Raw genomic sequence first — 22,465 nt, 5'->3', positions numbered from 1 at the left:
TACAATCAAAATAGTATGAACCTGTGGATAGGATTAAGAGCTTTTAAAACATTACTTTAAAAGCAAAGGATAAAAATAGCATAGCCCACTCAGAAAGGCCCTTTTATAAGGTGTTGCCTGCCTCACTGTTTCTAGGGAAGCTTGGTTGGAGACTGGACAAAGAGTCTAGTCTCCCAGTTTCCTATGAACATCCAAAGACCCAGCACACCATCTGTACTGTGAGTAGAATAGAAGTGTTCAGCTAGCCTTGTTAGAGCTTATGTTTTCTTACTAACCTCAGCTAGATATGATCTAGATTGTTTTTGTAACTTTGTAACTACTGCCGAGTAACATCTGAAGGCAGGTGACTTTATGTACAAGATACCCTTTTGCAAAAGAAAGCCAGTGTGGTTTAATGGTTTGAGCATTGGATTACAACTTTGGCAAGTAGGGTTCGAATCCCCTGCTTAACCAAGGAAACCCACTGGATGACTTTGACCAAGTCACACTCTCTCAGCCTCAGAGGAAAGCAAAGGGAACACTTTGAACTAACCTTGCCAAGAAAACCCTGCAATAGGTTCACCTTAGGGTCACAAAAAAATCGGAAACAACTTTTAAGAAACACAACAATGGCGAATCGTTTTGCAAATGTAAGATTGCTTACTTAGAATAAAAGCTTTCCTTAAAAGCTTTCCTCTTTCCCACTCTCTCTTCATGTGCCTTTTTTCAGTGTGTGTATATGTGGGTGTGTTGCAAAAGCAGGCTTATTGCAGAACATAAAGCAAACAAAAATAATAACCACAGGGGATTTACATAAATTCAACCTTGATAATGAGGAAACTGAAATAGTTAAAGATTTTCCATACCTTGACTCAAACATTGATCAGAACAGAAACTGCAGTCATGAAATCAGAAGAAGACTAGGAATGGGAAGGGTAGCTGTGAAAGAACAAGACAAAATCCTAAAAAAATTACAACTGAGCACTAAAGTTAGGATCCTCCAAGCCATAGTATTCCCTATCACCGTGTATGGATGTGAGAGATGACAGTGAAAAAAAATGGGCAAGAATCAAAACAACTCATTTGATATGTGGTACTAGAGAAAAGTGCTGCGAGTACCATGGACAGCCAAAAAGACAAACAAATGGATCCTAGAACAAAATCAAGCCTGAAATCTCTGAAATCAGAAGCCAAAATTATGAAACTGAGGCTGTTGTATTTTGGAAGGCTACAGGCCAGATGGATAGGCTCAGTCTGGGAGATCACAGGCTTGAAACCAGTGGTGTCCCTGCGCTGGCTGTCACACACCCCTTCTGGGGTGTCCCCTGGTGCGGGTCACACCACCTCATCCCCCCAGTGATCCCACTGCATGAACCTACAGGATCTCAGCAGAGCAGTGGAGAAGAGAGGGGGCTTGGAGATGTCTCATCCACAGGGTTACCATGAGTCAGGGTCGACTCAAAGGCAGTTAACAACAACAGCAACGGGACTCTTATTTCCCATGGGAGAAGGAAGAAAAATCTCTGCAGAGTCAAAGGTGAAAAAAGATGCAAGTTGAAACCCCACAGTGACTTCCCACTGCGTTGTGGAGTGTATTAGAGGGTGGTGGCATGTGATAGAACATGGGGCAAGGGGGGGGGGGGGGGCTGTACTACATCACAACAGGAGACATCTTAGCTAATTCCTTTAAAATGCAGGCTAAAAATGAGAGTATATTCACCACCTCCACTTCTGTGTAGCTGCCACTGGAAGCCAGTTGTTGTTACTGAGATTTTGAAGAGCCAAAAAGAAAATGATGGCCAACCTAGTCCTCTTGTGGCTGAATAAACAGCCAGAACAGAAAAAAAGAAGAAAACTCTTAAACACTTATTTTAGAGTGGCACTGAATCATCTTTCAAGCCAGGTTGGATTTAGAAAAGAATTGGATAGGATATGTCAAATGCTATTTAGGACCCATTTGCGAAGAACAACAAAAGTCTCACAGACCAGATTTCTCCCTCCCCAGTCAAAAGATGTGACGTTTCCTGGGCCTGCCTTGGTCCAAGGGCTTCATTATCATTCTGACAGAATGTCTGGTGCCAGATGGAGAGGGAGGGTGGATGGGTGCAGAAGAGGGAATGACTTTAACATTGGGGTTGGCAAAATTGATCTGATTTTGTTTTGTTAGACTGCTGGTCTCTCAACTCCAAATCACATTTTGGACTGAACACTTGACAAGCTTTTGTAACTGACATTAAAAGTGGAAGTGGGATGGTACAGGGATAGGTTTCAACTCTTATTTATATTTACTTCAAAAAGTAAAAATAAAACAAGCAAGTGAACAGAAATGACAAAGAAGCCACTAAAGGTACCAGTTGCAAACATAATGGAAAAGCCTCTCTTAAGAGATCAGAGGAAGGCTCCAAATTTATGTTCTCCTTTCTCCCAGCCCTTACCTTCCTCTTTGGCAGGAAGTTCTTTGCTCCTGGACCAACAGAGGCTAACGACAAAACTAAGGAACATTTGCACTTATATGTTCCTTTCCCACTTACAGTATTTACACACATGTGTTCCTTTTCCATAACAGCAGCTGCAGGATCCCCTGAAGTAGACTGGAAATTTACAAAGGGTGGTGGCAGATTTTAATCCATTCTGACAGCAAAAAAGACATGATGGTGTGGCATACACAAATGGAAATCCAATGTACACCTGTGTATATATATATTTGGTCATTGGAGAGGTTGGTATACTGTTCCACCCTGCACAACAACCAAAGCCCCCCACCCCAGGATGAGTGGCATCACTAGGGGGGTGCAGGCAGTGGAGATCACACTGGGTGAAACTGCAGGAGAGGGGTGATGCCCGGTTGGATCTGTTAGAAAACTATGTGGTTTAAAATAGTAAGCTTAGTTTAGCAGCAGTAGTACCAAGCATTTACTTAAAGGGCTAGATCCGCAATTCTGGTAAATAAACAGGATAACATAGGGCCCGAACAGACATGCCAAAATAAAGCTTCTTTGGATCACTTTGGAGGTATGTTGTTTAAATGACACACACATCTTAAGAGGACAGAAGCCGCACCAAAGCTGTGCTCTAGTCGTTAGGGCTGGAGCGTGGTTTTAGCATGGTTTCTGGCCTCTTAGGATGCATGCATCATTTAAGTAGCATACCTTCAAAGTGACCTGAAACAGCTTTATTTTGGCATGTCTGTTCGGGCCCATAGGTAGGTAAAATGAAACAAAGGCCTGTTACAGACTGCCAAAATAAAGCTGCTTCGGGTCTCTTTGGAGGTATGCTGTTTAAATGATGCATGGGTCCTAAGAGTCCGGAGGTCATGCCAAAGCCACACTCCAGTCCTAAGCACCGGAGTGCAGCTTTGGTGCAGCTTCCGGATTCTTAGGATGCATACATCATTTAAACAGCATACCTCCAAAGAGACCCGAAGCAGCTTTATTTTGGCAGTCTGTAACAGGCCTTACTTTATTGTTAAATCTAGGTTCTAGAAAAATATCCAATCAGTAGAGAAAACCCCTACTTTGGTAGAAGGGTCGCTAGAGCTGAACCGTAAGAGTGTAAGTAAGAGAAAGAAACATCTTTAGAAGCACAACCTTGTTGGTGCCACCTGGGTGGCAGAAAACAGAGAGAAGAATAGGAAGTACAAAGGGTTGTAAAACTCTTGACTCCCAGAGAAATGAGAGGAACAGGAAGTGACTTCTTCACAGTCAAACTGACCAATGACCATAGATCAATGCATCCATGAAGAAGGCAGCTCCCTTCTCAAAAACACAGAGGTACAAGCACTAATGCTACTCCAACAGGGACCTCCTCCTGCCACAGGCTGAGAAGGTCCAGTACATACTCCAGGCTTTGCTACAGTGATGGCTTCCTCCTCAGGAGGAGGCTGGCACCATGGTGAAGGCCAGTGCACTCTTTTAGCCACTGCTGTCAGCCCCCCAGCACAACTATTTTGCACCAGGTTACACTGGGCATGGGGATGCCACTGCCCAGGACTCGTGGCTTTGTACAATAGCTTTCCTAAAGAGCCATTCCTTGGCTGGTGGAAAGTGGGGAGGATCAGAGAAGTGTCTGGCTACATATTCCCAAACTCTTGTTTTCAAGTATTTTGGACTTTGTCTCGCAGAATCCCAGATCATTGGCCAAGATAGCTTCTGGAACATGAAGTCTAAAATATCTGGAGGACCAGAGTTTGGGAATCGCTGCTGTAGACAGATACAAACTGATGGCATCATCTACTGAGACCTCCAGCAAATCTCAGTGTAAGATGTATAAATCTGCATTTGGGTATCTGATTCTCTCCCGGTCTCCATTGATTAAGAAATGGCTATTTGGGGGAGGGGGGCTATCTTACCCATGTTTCCTGGAGGTGGTCAGTGGAGATGGTCCTCTTTCATATTTCTTCTCTCTTTCCTCCCAATCTCAGACTAACCTCTCTCACAGGGTTGTTGTAATTCAGAGAAGTTTACTACAGTACAATCTTATAGTGCTGCTATTCACTTTTAAACTGCAAATCCCAGAATGCTACAGAAGGCAGCCAAAGCAGTAAAAGTGGACTAGCAGCACTATAAGAACACAGTGCAGTAATCTCCCAATTCTACAAAAGCTTATGCTACAATATCTTTTGCTTGGTTAGTCTCAAAGGTGCTACAATATCCTTTTGCACAGGATTGCTGTAAGGTGGTATACAAAAGTAAAAACAGATACAGGTAAAAGGACACCAGGGCTTGAATTCCCGCTCTCATGTGGAAACCCATTGTGTGACCTTGGGCAACTCACACTGTCTCCATTTCAGAGAAAGGCAATTGCAAACCCTCTCTCCTTAGCAAGAAAAGCCCTTATAGGCTTGTCATAGGGTTGCCATAAGTCAGAAACAACTTGAAGGGACACAAAAGCAACAAATGGAAATCTTATTCATATTTACAGTCTGCATTTCTTCCAATAAGTTCAAGGCAGACTCCTCCTCCTCCTCCTCCTCCCTATTTTATTCTTACAACTGATAAGGGACCCATCAGCCTTTCTTGACTGCAGGTATTGAAACAGAGGCTTCAATAACTCATCTGACAGGGATGCTTTAGTTACAAGATTCCCACTAAATGTGAGTTGTCTAGATGACCTCCAAAGTCAACTTTCAACTCAAAAATGTCATGATTCTATTAAAATTGACCCCCACCACCAGCTGTTTATTGAAGACAGAAGCTAGTGTTGGTGCCATATATTTCTTTTCTATCATCCCAGAGCCATCAAAAGCTGATCTGACGCACCAGTCATGGTTCTTTAAAAAGACAGGGCAGTAAGTGATTTCTGAAGCAGAACTGGGGAATTTTACAGCCGGATTTCAAAACTGTATTTCTAAGATGTGGTATCCTGCAGATTAATCCACAGGTGCTCATAGCAGTTTCTTATTCTTATAAAGGGACAAATTAACACACACACATACACAGCAAGGCTCAAAACACTTCATGTTGCGGAAGATCTGAACACCGCAGTGTGACATCTCAAAACTTGAACGGTCATAGACATTTCCCATGTTTCCTGCTTCATTTCTACCCGGGGAGGTTAGATGCAGAAAATCCAATTCAAGATTAATATTTTACCTGGATTTATTAGATATTCATAGTCGTATCCTAATTCTCTTGATGATATGAAGAATTCCCCATTCCTATAAAGAGGAATGAAGGGGACCATGTAAGATTCACGGTTGTGTCCGATAGGGGCATTGGCTGCAGGGTAAACCTCACGTAGCGGTTGGTGTCTTCTGAGCCATTGTTCAAAAATGCTATGGAAAGAAATTTTATAACAGGATCACTAATAGAAATGGAACCCACACAATGTAAAATGAGAAAGAGCAATAGAAGACCCAGTAAAATGGTTTTCACTCAACAAAGGAGGAACAAGAAGAAACCTCCTTGGAGACTGAGTTCCTCAACCTCAGTGCCACTACTGAAAAGGTTTTTCTTGAGTCAATATGCTTCACACATGCAATGGAGTGGGGACACAGATCAGGGATGAGTTCATTATGGGCATTGGATCATACGGGAGACAATATGAATATATAATTGTTTTTCTTCAATATGGAGAAAAAATAATGGTTGGTCTGAGTGTCTGTTAACTTTCAACACGTACAGTGAAAATAGGAGTAAATCTAGATCCAAACCAATGTCAGCCACATTAAACACATTGGCCAGTATTCTATATCAGATATTTAGTAACTAAATAACTAGTTAAGTAAGTACCTTCTTCTGGCAACATAATTCACTGTCAGCTGATAGCCAGCAGAATGGACCTCCTTCTCCATACACAGAAATTGTGGGCTGTAGGTTGTGGGAGGATTTATGATCATGAATATGGAATGGTTACCTAGATTTATTCATACCAGGTGCTGTAAACTATATTTCAGAGGAAGAAACTGGCAAAACCACCACTGAGTATTCATACCTAAGAAAACCCAATTAAATTCATAGGGTCACCATAAGTTGACAGGGAACGTGAAATCACATATACACACACAAATGCTCTATATCCATAATTGCTCAAGGTAAAAGGTAGTGAACCATCTGAAGTTAGAAGGCCATGTCTCAGGGATTTTAAAACTATTTTTAATTATGGATTCCTGCACAGACAGAAAATTGGATTAGATGGCCCTTTGGTATTTCCTCAAAGAATATATGCTTGCATATCTGCAATGTCCAAGTAACATCTGTACAGTTATCAAGGGCAGGTCCTTTTCCAGAAAAACCCATAACAGGAAAAATATAATAATACAGCATCAGTTGAATAGTACACCTGGCAGTACTGTGGATGGAGGATAACAATTTTTATCTTACAACAAAGAAGAGTCCAACTGGATTTGTTTGAGGCCAGCAATCACATACAGCAATTGCTTGAAGACAAAGGCAGGAACCAGCAAGAACCACTTCAAAGTTTAATAACCAATTTTCCCCAAAGACTAACATAAAACTTGAACAGAATAAATGCGACAAATGTGTCTTGATAGCCTGTCTAGATCATACATTCACAATCTGTAATCTTTCCCTCTATTTCTCATGTTCAGGAATAAGACCATTCATTATGTAGCCAAAATGGCATCAGGGAAATACTAGTAATCTTGAGCAAATGTAAGTTTTGCAGGAATAATAACAATAATTCTTTAGGAGGGGAATACAAAAGGCTTCACCAGCCCAACAAGTGGAAACCTATCTCTAGAATCCTGGAAAAGAAGGCCGAATGGGAATATTTCACATTGCAAGACTGTAGTTGGAATCCTGTTGGCGTCATACCCCTGCGTACATTCCTTTATATTTGTGATTGTTCTTTTTTGGCCACTGTGTAACAAACCTATTTGTTTCATGGTTGCATATGTAGTGTTCTGCAAGTGTAACTGCTTTACAATGCATTCTTGGATGGTGCTGAAGGCACAATATTGGAGCACAATGGTGGTGTAAGGTCCTTGTGTTGACAGAAACCTGCAGACACATCTGGAATAATTACGTGCCACTGGAAAATGTTTGTAGGAAAAAGGCAGAAAAGTTCAAATGTGCACAAAACACTCCTTAAATATGGTTTGATCATTATTTTTTCAGTCATGCTTTCAGCCATGCCATCTGTCAGGAACCTGTGCATGTGCGGAGTGACCAGATATCATAACCATAAACGAAGACAAGCCACCAGAAAATGTAGGATATGCAAGAAAAATGTAGGACATTCCAAAATTACAGCTAAAAACACAAATATAGATATAAATTCATTTTATATTTACATCTGTGGTAAAAAAACACACTGCAAAAATAATCCAGTTTGAGACTGTTTTAACTGCCCTGGCTTAGTGCTAGGAAATCCTTGGAATTGTAGTTTATTGTGGCACCAGCGCTCTCTGACAGAAAAGGCTAAATGTCTCACAAAAATACAGTTCCCAGAATTCCCTAGCACTGAGCCAGGGCAGTTAAAGTGGTGGATTATTTCTGCAGTGTGTTTTGAATCATAGAGTTGGAAGAGACCACAAGGGCCATCCAGTCCAACCCCTGCCATGCAGGAACACAGAATCAAAGCACCCCCAACAGATGACCATCCAGCCTCAGTTTAAAAAGAAGGAGTCTCCACCACTCTGTGAGGAAGTGTGTTTCACTGTCAAACGGGAAGTTCCTCCTAATATTGAGCTGGAATCTCTTTTCTTGCATCCATTGTTCCAGGTCCTGTTCTCTAGAGGACCAGAAAACAAACTTGCTCTATCCCCAAGGTGACACCCCTTGAAATACTTAAACAGGGCTATTCTTCCATGAAAAATAAAAACGTGGCTAGTGACATGAGGGGATCAGTGTGTGCTATGAAATTAATAAAACAGAAACACTGTTTATTCCCTAGTTACGAATTGTGGAGAATGGGAATGAGCTGGGAGATTGAGATGGGAAAATTGCTTGAATGCAAAAGCAATCAAGGCAAGTGGGGGCAGATTTTCATGATTTGCTGTTCTGAGATGGCAGTGGAACTGAAATGAACTCTTTTTAGCTCTTTCCTTCTCACTACACTCCTCCTCCTCTGTCCTTCTTTTCTTACTTAAAAGCTGTACATTTCTGTAAATTGGGTGAGGAGGCGTTTAATTATCCAGGTAAGGGAACCCAGCAAGGGAGCCATCCAATGGGAGTGCCAGTGGGCAGTAAGAATGGCAGAGAAATAAGAAAGGCTATTGGTTGATAAGGATATACATGGTGGGAAGGGGGAAAAACATCCTAATGCAGCAACTGCTGTTGTGTGACCTAAAATAATCTGATCTGTTCAACACATGCACATGTGGAGACACTCTTTTGAACCCTTTTGACTTCCAAAACCAAACTGAGTCCAGATTAAAATGGATGAATGTGGCGTTAACATGGTCAAAATAGGGCAGGCTACTGGGATCTGGAGGTGAATTATTTTGCAGGTGTGGATTTAGCCATAGTCTCAGTTGAGTCATTTTGGCTTCTAATGAAAATTCAGTCTTGATTTGCTCTCAGACCCTTTATGGATATATTGCCCTATCTTTTCTTCCCCTGAGCTTCCTACAGTCCAATAGCAGATGTTACTCAAAATCTCCAAAGACAGAAATCATTCCCAGACTGGTTGTTAGATACAGACTTAACCTTCAGTCCGTACTGCAAAAAGTAATCTAGTTTGATGCCATTTGTTAATGCCATGGCTCAATGATATGGAATCGTGGGATCTGTAGTGGCACCAGAGCTCTCTGACAGACACGACTAAATGGCTCACAAAACTACAATTGCCAGAATTCCATGGCACTGAGCCATGCCAGTTAAAGTGGTGTCAAACTGGATTTTTTATACTGTGCAGATACAGCCTATGTCTTACAGAGATGTTTTCGCTCCTTTCCCACATCAAGCAAAAGAGAGGCTTGGCCAAATCTTTTTGTCAGGGTCCAAGGGAAGCAGTATTAACCTTTTCAAAATACAATCTAGTATCCAACAGTGCTCCATAATTACCTGGAATGACACCAGGGTCAAAGATCTCAACATGTCTTTAAAAACTAGATGAGACAAAGAGAACCTGTTCTGGTTGATAAGCAGTACTTGGTTGATATAATTCAACAGTATTATTGCAATATGGTTGCAACCTTTATGGTAGTTTTTGTTTTGTTTTGTTTTGTTTTTTGGTACTCCATGCCTTAATAATAACAAGCCAAATTCTGCAACAATAGAAGTTTTCAAAACAAATGAAAAGCAATGTGTCATGTGGACAACATTGCTATCTGATTTCATCCCGTGATAGCACTAGCATGGGGACATAAATGCTTCTTTATTTGTTTCCACCATGCACAATTTTTTCTTCCTGCTGAGCTGCTAGAATAAGAGGTTTCTGCCTTTATCAATAATTTTTCATATTTTGGGAATTTTTTTGAGAAAAATGTCAAGCTCTGTACAAAACAAGTTTTTTTTTGTGAGAAGTATTGTATTTTGTGCAAGAAAACAACGAGTGGGATTCATCCCCCCCCCCAAAACCCACTTTTTCTTGGATCCTTTTGTTGAGCTAGGAGGAGAAGATGTGGACATAATTTATTCCCGTGAAACCCACTGGGTGACCTTCAGTCATACTCTCTCAGTCTCAGGAGATTGCAATGGCAAACCTCCTCTGAACACTCTGCCAAGAAAACCCCCATGATACATTCGACTTATGGTGCCATAAGCTGGATATGACTTGAAGGCACACAAGAACAGCAACTATCTCAGTGATCTAGGCCATTTCTAAATCACTACAAACTTATAGCACTATGATTTCACTTTAACGGTCATGGCAATTCCTATGGAATCTTGGGATTTGCAGTTTGTGCAGTGGTATTTCAAATTCTCAGCCAGAGTGCTTTGGTGCATCGCCAGACTACCATTTCAGGATTCCATATGTATTGCCATGGAAATTAAGTAGATCACAGGGCTGAAAAGGTGTAGTGTGGAGGATGTCTAGCATCTCTCTTGTGTTTTCTATTGTGGAACACTCTTCCCTTGGATGCCTTACAGGTTAGTTTCTCACCATGCCAAGTCAAAACATGGCCTTTTATTAAAATATTTGGGGCTTAATTTAATTTCCTCGATATGCACATTTTTAAAATTGTCTTAACATTTAAATCTGTTTTAACTTGTTAATTTGTTCAACATGGCAGAACTTCCTGACAGTAAGGGCTATTCGACAGTAGACACACTTCCTCGGAATGTAGTGGAGTCTCCCTCCTTAGAGGTCTGCCATCTGTCGGGGGCTTTGATGCTTTGCATGGCAAGAGGTTGGAATGGATGGCCTTGTGGTCTCTTCCAACTCTATGATTCTATGATTCTATGATTAATCATTGGTCATATCAAAATTCATAATTTTGTCCCCAAAATCTGTCCTCAATTGAGTTGACTTTAGATGAGTCTATCTTGTTTTTATTTGTATACAGCCTGAGATCCCATGATATGGATGGATACTATAAAGGCACCAGCTCCCATAGATTTTTGCAAGCTAAGCAAGGTCAGCCCTGGTTGTACTTAGATGGAAGATTCCCAATGAATACCAGTGCTGTAGGCTGTATTCAGAGAAAGGAACTAGCAAAAATGCCACTGGAATTCCTTACCCAAGAAAAACCCTATGAAATTCATAAGGTCATTATCAATTGAGGAGACTTGAAGGCAGCATACACACAGGGAAATAATAATAATAATAATAATAATAATAATATAATAATAATATATTTATATTTCCCGCTTCTCCTTTGGATCGAAGCGGGATTACAACAGTAGAAAATCATAAAATTCATAGATAAACAAATACATCAATCAAATAAAAAATAAATAAAAAATAAAATAAAAAGGGGAAGAGTTGTTACAGTGTTGCTCACAGTTGTAAGAAATGGAGTTTCATATTCAGATGTTCAAAATCGGATTAGGGAGATCATTGGATAGGCCGCTGGAATAAAAGAATGAATGACTGAATCTGTGACTGGTGTGTGTTCTGTGAGCCTTCCATGCAGTATCCAAATCCAGTCTGAAAACCCAGATTTTTTGAGTGAATTTGAGGACTTTTAAGGTAGGAGTATGTGCTGGGGCTTATTTTTGGAAGTTGGGCCATGGAAAAAGTTTTTCCATGTTAGTCCACATATTTTTGGAAGCAGTGGGCTCCTGTTAGGTGCTTTGTTATTGAGGGAGTGTACAGCCTCAGGGATAGCAATGGGCAAACCCACTCTGAAGAAATGTGCCAAGAAAACCCTGTGACCGGTTGCCTTAGGTCACCATTGTCCAAAACCAACAAAAGACAGATAGTACCGTCTTTGCGGAAGGCATCCATAGTTTTTTGTGGTTTTTCAGGCATGTGGCCATGTTCTAGAAGATACTGGATCTCTTAAGCAGAATAATCAAATTGGCAGGTGGAAGCTGACTACAGCCAGTCCCACCTACCTCCACAGGTTCTAACAGAGAAAGAAATAACCTTAGTCCCCTTTGTAAAACAATATAAAAATAGCTCTACTTACTGAATATGTGTACAGTAAAATGCAAGGTCCCCATGGAAGAGAAAGAGAAGAGATAAAGAAAATGACAGCTGTTTAAAGTACCAGTAATACAAGGAGAGAGTGGTAAACTACCAGTGGTCAAACATGCAAAACATGCAGTTTATAATAAATATAATAATAATAATAATAATAATAATAATAATAAATTTATTTATATACCGCTTTTCCGCAGTCAAAGTGGTGTACAACAATTAAAAAACCATAAAAAACATTGCATAAAATAGATAAATCCCATAATAACCATGCAATCACAAACATTTTAAACACAATCATTCACATTCAGGTGGCATAGGAATCGATGGCAACAGAGTAGGCAGCTTCATTCTTCAGGGGGGGAGGGTGGGGGGGGGGAAGGCGGTTGACTGACAAAAGAAGAGTTTTAAGCCTCTTTTGAATGTTTCTAGGGGGGTTGTCAGACGGAGCTCCTCAGGTAGATCATTCCACATCTGTGGGCCCCATTGGAAAGGCCATCTGGAAATGTGGCAACATATTTGGAAGGTGGAATTACCAATAAGTTCTTCCCAGATGTTCTGAGGTGCGGGGTGGATCATATGGGAGATGCAATCCCTCAAGTAACTTGGGCCTAAGCATGTAGGGGTTTATGGTAGTAACCAACACCTTGTATTGCATCAGAAGCGAATGGGCAGCCAGTGAAGATCTTTCAAGATAGGTGTTATATGGTCAAATCTGGAAGCACAGTGACCAATCTGGCTTCAGTTTGTACAACTGAAGCTTCGGACTTGGTACAAGGGTAGCCCCTGTAGAGCGCATTACAGAAATCTAAGCGAGAGGTACAGAGCATGTATCACAATTTCAGGGTTCCTTTGCCCAGATAGGGTCGCAGTTGGCGTATCAACCGGAGTTGCTAGCAAGCACTTTGACCATCACATCTACTTTAGGTGTCAACTGCAGGGATGAGTCCAGAAGTAATCCCTAAACTGCGAACTTCATCCCTCAGGGGAAGTGTGACCCCATTCAGGACAGGTGGATGAATTTCCTTTCTAGGCCTGGGGGACCTATCACACCGTTACTTCCGTTTTCTCTGGATTCAGGCTGGTTTGTTTCCCTATCCAGCCCATTACTGACTCCGGCAGGCATTCAGAGGAGAGAGAGGCCATCCTTAGTCACGCATCAGTCGGAGGCACAGAGAAACATATTTGGGTGTCATCCGCGTACTGATAACACCATGCCCCGTGTCTCTGGATGATCTCTCCCAGCGGTTTCATGTAAATGTTAAACAGAGTGGGGGGAAAATAGCTCCCTGAGGGACACCAGATGTCCGTTCCCTCTTAAGGAGCAAATGTCCCCCAGCTGCACCATCTGGAATCTGCCTGAGAGGTAGGAATGGAACCACTGGAGCGCAGTGCCCCCGATACCTAACTCTCTCAGGCGTTCCAGAAGGATACTGTGGTCAATGGTATCGAAAGCCGTGAGATGTCAAAAGCACCAAACAGGTCACACTTCCCCTGTAGATGCCCAGACGGAGATCACGACTAAGGCGACCATGGCAGTCTCCACTCCATAACCTGCTCTGAAGCCAGTTTGAAATGGGTCCAGATAATCAGTTTCATCCAAGACTGCTTGGAGTTGGCGGCGACCACTCTCTCGATCACCTTGCCTAAGATGGCAACATGAGACCAGTTATAGTTGTTCCTTACCGGGGTCCGGGAGGGCTTTTTGAGCAACGGTTGACTGTTGCTAGCTTTAAACTTGATGGAAATTTTCCCTCCCTGAATGATGCGTTGCTATACTGTGTAACAATAGTGTTACAGCATCGCCACCCTGGACGGTCAGCCAAGAAGGGCGGGATCGAGAGAGCATGTCGTCTTCCTAACGTTCCAAGAAGCTTGTCCACTTCATCGGTATGAACAAACTCAAGTGATCCAGTTTAATAGAGTCACGGAAGCTCTAGAGTAGTATAGATGCACAAAATTGCAACTCTTAACAGTTTTCTGCCCCAGACTGAGCCGGCTACAGTTCTCTCTTCCTCCTCCTTCAATGGCTGCAAATTGAGTTTAAAGGGCAAATGTGGTTGTACTGTTAATTTAGCAGGTTTTCATTTTTGTTTAATTAGCCGGGGTTGGGGGAGAGAAGAAGGGCAGACTCTTCCTTTCCCAATAGGTTCAGGCAAAAACTAACTACAGATCCTCGCCTTGCTTGTGTGCTCTGATCATTAATAGCTTTTGCATCTTGGCACCACTCTGATGTAGCTTGGCTACATGTTTCCCGATTTTCATTGTGAATGTTAGAGAATATGCTCAAAGCTCTATTTTCCAAAGCTCATTATTTTATTGCTTAGTTACATTATTTACCCCAGGCTCAAAACCATCCAGTAAATTAATTACAAGTTGAGATAGAGTGAACTGGCCCATGTTATCCAGGGAACTTGAACCTGGATCTCCCAAATCCCTGTTCATTCTTGTAAACACTACATTTTATTGGTGTAGTCATTCGCCAGAAGGAGAAACCAGACAGTTTTAAATCAGTGAAGGACGGGATCAATCCAGGTCCACGCACTGACTATCTTTCAAATGACACAGAAAAACATCTTGGCTTTTTACTGTAAGTGTGGGCGGAAGGCCATCGTTAATGGCTGCCTCTGACCTGCCTTTGTCTTGCAGGTCTACCGGGATTTCAGCCATACTTCATGCAGCTCCACAGTATATATTTGGAGCTGATTTCGTCATTGGAGAGGGAGGCGAGGGTGGAAGCAGCTTGAGGTTCACTGTGTGAATGCCCAATGTATAAAGGTAGTAATCATAATAATATTTGACATGCATGCAGGGCCTTTTATAGTCTGAACTGCAGCTGAATATGAATCAATCACTCTCAAGCTCAAGATGGATCACCTCACACACAGGTGAAAGGAAGCAACCATATATGAATTCCCGCACTAGATTAATTGTGGCTGCATCAAACCACTAAGTTTTGGCATCATGAAAATATCACTTACTGTCCCAACATTGCACAGAGGAAACAGACATGTGGGGCCAAGCAGATCAGAATGGGTTATGATGGCAACATTTTGAATCATAGGATCATAGAATATTAATAAGGAAGAACAGACAAGCGAGGAGAGGCTGCAACATTTGCTTTGCATGACTTCTAGGAAGGACATGATTCCCACACATCCCACTCCCTTTGCTGAGTTAATATAATGGTAACTCCTTTTTCCTTTGATCTCATTTGCGCAAAGCAATTGGAGTACTTATAAGCTGGCGATAAACGGGGAAAGTGGAAGGAGGAAATAAAACTGGACATTTTATAAATGAAGCTAAAAAAAAAGGACAAAGGGCTGTTCAGACCAGCATCTTGGACTGGCTGGGGGCAGAGTTGGCATGGCACTACATGATGCACGCCCTGAATTCCACCCCAAGGCTGGTGTGTGACGTGCACTGCACTCACACAGCATGTGACATCATGGTGCTAATCTTGCATGGAAATACATGATTGCAAAAAAAGAGCGCAGAAAAGCTGCACCACCGTGGCTTAGGCACCCTTTCCATGGCACAGAAAGGAGCCGCTTTTTGCAGCTCCTTTTTGCACAGTGGAAAGGTGAGATTGGAGCTGCAGCGTGTGGTTGTTGCGGCTTCAATCTGGCTCTAAAAGGGGCGGCAGCAGTTCACCTCTTAGGGGTGGTCTGTACAGCCCCTAACTGGGGTTATTCCTGCCAAACTAGGACAGCTGGAGAATATGACATTAGGTTATCACCATCATGGGAGATCACCATAGGAATGACTATGGTCCCTCCCTTCTTGAAATCGTTATTATTCACAAACATTTTTAACTACTTTGACTGTATTTTTTTAATACAGGAAGACTTGAGAGCTCACTTTCTGTCTTGCCCGCTTGCCTCAAAAAATGTATATTGTGCCTTTCTAATACAATTACCTTGCTCAGGAATCATAACTTGAACATGAGTCAGCATGCTGTAGTAAAGAAGGTGAATGTTTAGTTTTTTGTGGCATTTTCGGGCTATGTGGCTGTGTTCCGGAAGAGTTTATTCCTGATGTTTCACCAGCATCTGTGACTGGCATCTTTAGAGAATGCTGGCATGGGACTGAGTAGGGTATATATATACTTGGTTGAGAGGAAGTGATTTACATGTTAATCTGTGTGTTGGTCTGTTCCTGAATGGCAAGGCCTCAGGGTGTCTATTTAATTAATGATCCATTGTCTGCTGGGAAATCCCCCTGACCCTGGGTGGTTTTCATTTGCATGCGCTCGGTCTTGATTTTGGTGTTTCTCAGGACTGGTAGCCAAACTTTTTTGTTTACTTTAAGGTTTTCTTCTTTCCTGTTGAAGTTGTCGAGGTGTTTATGGACAACTTCAACAGGAAATAAGAAACCCTTGAAGTAACGGAAGTTTGGCTACCAGTCCTGAAAATCAAGACCCAGCAAATGCAAATGAAAACCACCCAAGGTCAGGGGGATTCCCCAGCAGACAATGGATCATTAATTAAACAGACACCGTGAGGATTTGCCATTCAACAACAGACCAGCACACAGATATGATATGTTTAGTGTGCAATTTAGCCAGATAGGTTGATAAAATGTAGCCTTACCTGATCTCCTTGCCAAATGGAAACCATTCTGTTTCTCTGTCTTCTTCTTTGTTAATAACTCTTGCTATCTTGCTATCAAAATATTTTAGCAGACAGAGACCACTAGTTCCAACAATAGTTAATATTCTACATCAAAAGCAATAAGGGCCTGAAGTTATTTTCTATGGGAAACAGCAGTCCCATTCATTTCTGTTATCCACCATCCACCTGCTTAAACTTAGATGCATTTTGCTTTTATATACTCGCTTCCTAGGATAAACCAATTAGTCTGTAGGTCTACACAAGCATCACAACACAGATTTCTCCATTTCCTTTCCTTTGATTTCTTTACATTAACACACTTAGCAAAGGTAGCCAGCCACAGAAACATAGGCTGCATCCACACTGGAGAAATAACTGCTCTGGGCCCCACAACAAACTCCAACTCCCAGAATTCCATAGCCTTGAGCCAGGGCAGTCAAAGTGCTGCCAAACTGGGTTATTTCTCCAGTGTGGATGCAGCCATAATCACACATAATGTGTAAACTCAAAGTCAAAATTGCATGAATTTTTCCCCTCTGAAACTGTTAATTGCATTGGGACAGCAATGCAAACAGGAGCTTGGAAAGAGGAAAGGGTTAAAATCCCCCTTCCTTACTCTACATTCCCAATACAGATAAACATTGTTGGTATTTGCATTTCTAAACAGACTGACACAGCTTAAAGAAACTTGAATAGTTTGGACCTTGGGGGGGAAAAAAAAGAACTTCTGCAGCTCAGCCAGTTCCCCACATTCGTCTCTCTTAGCATCCTAGAATCAAACTGAGATCCCTGTGGTGTGTATGTGTGTGTGTGCCTTCATGTCGCCTACCAACTTATGGTGACCCCATGAATTTCAAAGAGTTTTCTTAGGTAAAGAATACTCAGAGATGATTTTGCGTCTGAAATATACCCCACAGCATCTGGTATTCATTGGTGGTCTCCCATCTAGGTACCATTCAAGGCTGACACTGCTTAATTTCCAAAATCAGATGGGATCTGATGCCTTCTGGGTAGTCCTGAGGAATCCACTGTTCAGCTAGGAGGGCTTAGAATAATATTATATTACTAAAGCACTGGTGTTAGACATAAAATAATAACAGACATCTAATACATTGGAGGAAAAGTGAGATATAAATAAATACAGTAGTAGTAGCAGTAGTACATATGTCAAAAAGGTATATGACAGCTTCCCATCCAAATACTAATCAAAGCTGATTCTGATTAACTTCAAAGATCATTTAGGATCTGGTGCCTTTAGGGTAGCTTTACTTTAAAGAAAAACAAGAAGGGCTTAGGATAATATTATACAGCCAAAGCACTGGTGTTAGACATAAAATAATAACAGATATCTAGTATGTATGTCAAGAAAAATGCCAGTTTATAACATCTAAAAGATACCATAGTCTGGATAACTGTCAAAATTCATGTAAGACATTCGTTTTATCTAGGATGCATCAAACCTACCTGTCAACAAAGGCATGGTGAAGTATGAAGATAGGGTCATTGGCTGATCCTTGTACCTCAGACATGGATCCATTCATGTAGATGTGCAATGCATTATGCAGACTGCTTTGAGACACATTCGATATTGCAGTGCTTGGATTTGCAAAGCCTGTTGGTGAAGAGGATTGGCAAAACATTTGGCAATTGGTCAAAGACAATGGCTAAAATTTTCTATTAAAGTTTATAGATTTGTAACCTAGTGATACTGGTCTGTAACTGCTCTGTAGTCAGTAATACTATATATTCATGATTGTGGCACTATTGCAACCCCCCCCCTTAAGCCCACCTTAAATTCCAGGGAGTTGCTCCAAGTGATGGAGGTTGGTTCTGCTCATTATCAGGGTGCTGCACAATGATGTTTCCAGTCCCTTCCTACCGGAAGGGAGGCTGTGACAATCCAAAGCAGGACTCCTGTCAAAATTCCTTATTGCACCACAGATTACTGGTGGGAGAAGACTGAAAACATCATCCTGGTGCACTCCAGTCAGCAGAAGAACAGACCTCTATCACTTGGTGTGGTAGCTGGCTGCTAAGATAAAATAATAATAGTAATAATAATAGTAATAATAATAATAATGTTTATTTATATTTTCCCGCCTCTCCCAAGTGGATCGAGGAGGGATTACAACCACTAAAATGCATACAAACATATCAGTAAAATACAATACAATGATAATTCCATTAAAACTTACAGTATCATCAATTTGCAATAACAATACACTAGTCAATATATCTTAACTGCCCTCTTAAATGCCTCCAAGGAGGCAATAAGACGGATCTCCTCCAGAAGACCATCCCACAATTTAGGAACAGCTAGAGTGAAGGCTCTTATTTATTTATTGGGCCTTAGTTATATCTCAGCCAATGTTGGTGCAATGGATCTAAGGATCACATTCTTCCCTGTACCCTCAGACCTTGCTCCATGGTAGGGATGCAAATCCTCAACTATTTGTCCTTGCATATGATGCTGAATAATTACCATTGCTTTCTCATCATTGTAGGGGGAAACAAAATTTCTTACCAATATTCTTGCCATATTTGTATGTCCCAACGTATTGTGGAGTAATTATTCTGTGCAGAAAAGCATGTATATAAAGTAGGTTTATTGCAGAGGTAAAAAGGATTTTTGTGTGGAGGAAATGCATTTTCTGCACAGAAAATGGTGGTGAGTGTCTTTTAGTTGAAAAGACATAAGTTTTTCTCCACAGAATAATTCCTCTGTAAATCGTAAGGTGTTGAATATCAGCAGGAAATTGTTCAAAATTCTCACTGTTCTATTATCTTTCCAAATGGAGTTTCCCAACTATTGGGGCACCTGTTTTTCAACATCTGTGTGTGTTGTGTTGCTTCAAGACATTTCCAACTTATGGCGACCCTAAGGTGAAATCTGGAAATGAATACTTAGAAATATTCTTTCCATCCTTACTCTGTGATGCCTAAAACCAAGTGTTAGGCCCAATCAGAGTAGACTTGAAGTATTGAAATAATGGAATATACACAAGCACTGAGTTACAATACACTGAGAGTATTGAAATAATGGAATATACACAAGCACTGAGTTACAAAGTTCCTATTCATCTGATTGGTGTAATCAAGGAAGGAGTATATGTTTGCATGTACATGTAAATTTTAAACTGTGTGTTGCACTATTTTGGTATCATCCATCTTCATCCAGGTTTGGTTTGCTTCAGTCTGCCACTGCTCACTGTCCACCATATTGTGAAGACTTTTGGAATGATGTAAACTTATTATTATTATTATTATTATTATTATTATTATTATTATGCTTTATTTATACAGCACTGTAGATTTACACTTTTAGGCTTGATAGATGTGGTTTTATTGCTGTAGTTGGTGTTCTGATGTTTTATATGATGTTTTGTATTTTAATGGTTTTAGATTGTATTTGCACATGTTGTTAACCGCTTTGATTTTTAGAAAAGCGGTATATAAATAAAATTTTTATTGTTATTATTATTATTATTATTATTATTATTATTATTATTATTATATCAGAAAATAGATATTCATGAGGGGGGTTGTATTTCTAAAATATTATTCTGATTGGTTTGATTAGAAACAACTAGACCTTGACTCTTACTTCTTAAAAGTAATTAGTTGCATTTACAAAGGGAAGAAATTACTTGTTGTTGTTATTAATTGCCCTCAGTTTGTCTCCAACTCATGGTAATCCTATGATGAGACATCTACAAGACTCCCTATCCTCCACTTAGATCTTGTGAATTTAGGCCCATCATTTCTCTGATTGAGTCTATCCACCTGGCTTACAGTCTTCCTCTCCTTCTACTTCCCTCTTTAGCATTATTGTCTTTTCTAATGAGTTGTGGCTTCTCATGATGTGGCCAAAGTACAACAGCCTCAATTTGATCATCTTGGCTTCCAGATTTCTGTTTGAAGATTTCTGTTTGAAAAGAGATTCCACCTCAACATTAGGAGGAACTTCCTGACAGTAAGGGCTGTTCGACAGTGGAATGCATTCCCTCGGAGGGTGATAGAGTCTCCTTCCTTGGAGGTCTTTAAACAGAGGTTAGATGGCCATCTGTCGGGGATGATTTGATTTGGATTTCCTGCATGGCAGGGGGTTGGACTAGATGGCCCTTGCGGTCTCTTCCAATTCTATGATTCTATGATTCTTCACTGTCCAGCTTTCACATCCTTACATGGTGATGGGGAATACAATGGATTGGATGATTCTAACTTTAGTGTTCAGTTGTACATCCTTACTCTTTAGGATCTGGTTTAGTTCTTTCATAGCTTCTCGTTCCAGTCCTAGTCTTCTTCTGATTTCTTGACTGCAGTCGCCATTCTGATCAGTTTTTGACCCTAGGTATGGTAGCTCTTTAACTGTTTTGGTTTTCTCATTCTCTAGGCTGATGCCAGCTGCTTGAAAACTAAAAATAAAGCACTGAAGACAAAATTGTAAGCCCACAGTATCTGATATTTGGGGTTTAATGTTTTTAACACAGAGATTCCATTAAGCCTTCCAGATCCATTGACAGACACATTTTATTAATACTGTAATTACTTCTTTTAAAAAAGCTATCTTAACCAGATGACAGAAGCACATCCTGTGGCAATAAGTTCAATAATCTAATCAATGACACTCTACAGGGTATTTTCCCCATCTAAAGTGTGCCTTGTACAATTGAAATGAGGCCAGAAAAGGATGTGGGAGTCTTGGAAGATGGATCATGGGTCAGTGGGTACCAACCATTAATATGAGTGCAAAATCAAGTCCTTTGATATGCACCAGTCAATAGACTTGTAGCCACATTCTGGACCAGCTGACATTTCTGAATAATTTAAAATACCGGCCCACAAATGCCGGGGAATCATCTTGACTTTCGGCCACCAGCTGGAACTTGGCATGAATCTGAAATCAACAGTAATTGAGTATTTAATATTCTTTTATGACAGATGTGGTTTTACATACTTCCAGTATTATCAACTAATGAGACATGATTTGGTTTAGAACATGAGCATTTTTTCCCCATCGTGCCCATCAGTGTCGCTCATGAGTTACTCATGTGTATTAAGAACCGCAGCCATGAATCACTGTGGCAGGATCAAACAGCACTTTAAGGATGCAGACAAAGACAGAAACTAGTACATTTAACACTGGGCACAGATGCGGGGATGGGGGTCAGCAGCCAGAAAACCTTCAGAAAAAAAATCAGACCCTGAAGCAATTCTTTTTGCTTTCCATCTGCCAATCCAGAAAAGTTGTAGAAGGAAAAGTGACCATGGCACCAGGAACTGTTGCAATGTTCCTTGAAGGACTAACTTAAGACTTGGCAAAGTGCCTTTGGCTGCATAACAACTCCCAGAATCCCTCAGCGAGCATGGCTACTGCCTATGCTGTCTAAGGGAAGTCTGGGAGTTGCTGTCCAATGAAGTAATACTGTCAAATTTTGAATTTTGTTCATTGGGTTGGATGCAGAGAGATTCTTATTGAAAAAACAAAACTAAACAAAATACCTCTATGCAAAGAGAGCTTGTAGAACCTTTCAGACTGAGCAAAAGACATTGCTGTAGCTAAGCTTTCATAAATTGGGACATTACTACACACCGCTTTCAAACCACAATTTCACTGGGAAAGAAGCCGCTTTGGTAATACTCAGTGCAAGAAGATGCCTCTAAACTGTAGCTAGTCCAAGGGAAGATGGAAAAACAAAGTGTGGCTGCACTATATATCACTAAGTACAGATACCAACAAACAGTAAGATACTGCACAAAATTTAGTTAGACTCATAAAAACACAAGTATAATTAAATGAACAATAAAATATCTGTTCATCATGATAGTGAAGAACAATAAATGTTAATTATGAGTCCAGTATAGATCACCTTGCAAGGATA

General features: G+C 40.9%; 1 protein-coding gene across 1 annotated transcript in view; it reads right to left on the bottom strand.

Annotated features, from left to right (window-relative positions):
* Nucleotides 1-22,465, bottom strand: part of TYR (tyrosinase) — an 85,863-nt gene that overhangs the window by 5,511 nt on the left and 57,887 nt on the right. Inside the window, exons 3-5 of the mRNA XM_042459225.1 lie at nucleotides 18,048-18,195; nucleotides 5,571-5,752; nucleotides 4,755-4,757 (exon numbers count right to left, since the gene is read on the bottom strand). Coding sequence (XP_042315159.1) covers nucleotides 4,755-4,757; nucleotides 5,571-5,752; nucleotides 18,048-18,195 — 333 coding nt within the window. The remainder of the gene's footprint in view (nucleotides 1-4,754; nucleotides 4,758-5,570; nucleotides 5,753-18,047; nucleotides 18,196-22,465) is intronic.

This window comes from Sceloporus undulatus, chromosome 3 (assembly GCF_019175285.1).
Source record: "Sceloporus undulatus isolate JIND9_A2432 ecotype Alabama chromosome 3, SceUnd_v1.1, whole genome shotgun sequence".
Lineage (NCBI taxonomy): Eukaryota > Metazoa > Chordata > Lepidosauria > Squamata > Phrynosomatidae > Sceloporus > Sceloporus undulatus.
The sequence above is the reverse complement of the archived record's forward strand: the minus strand, read 5'-3'. Positions and strand labels throughout refer to the sequence as shown.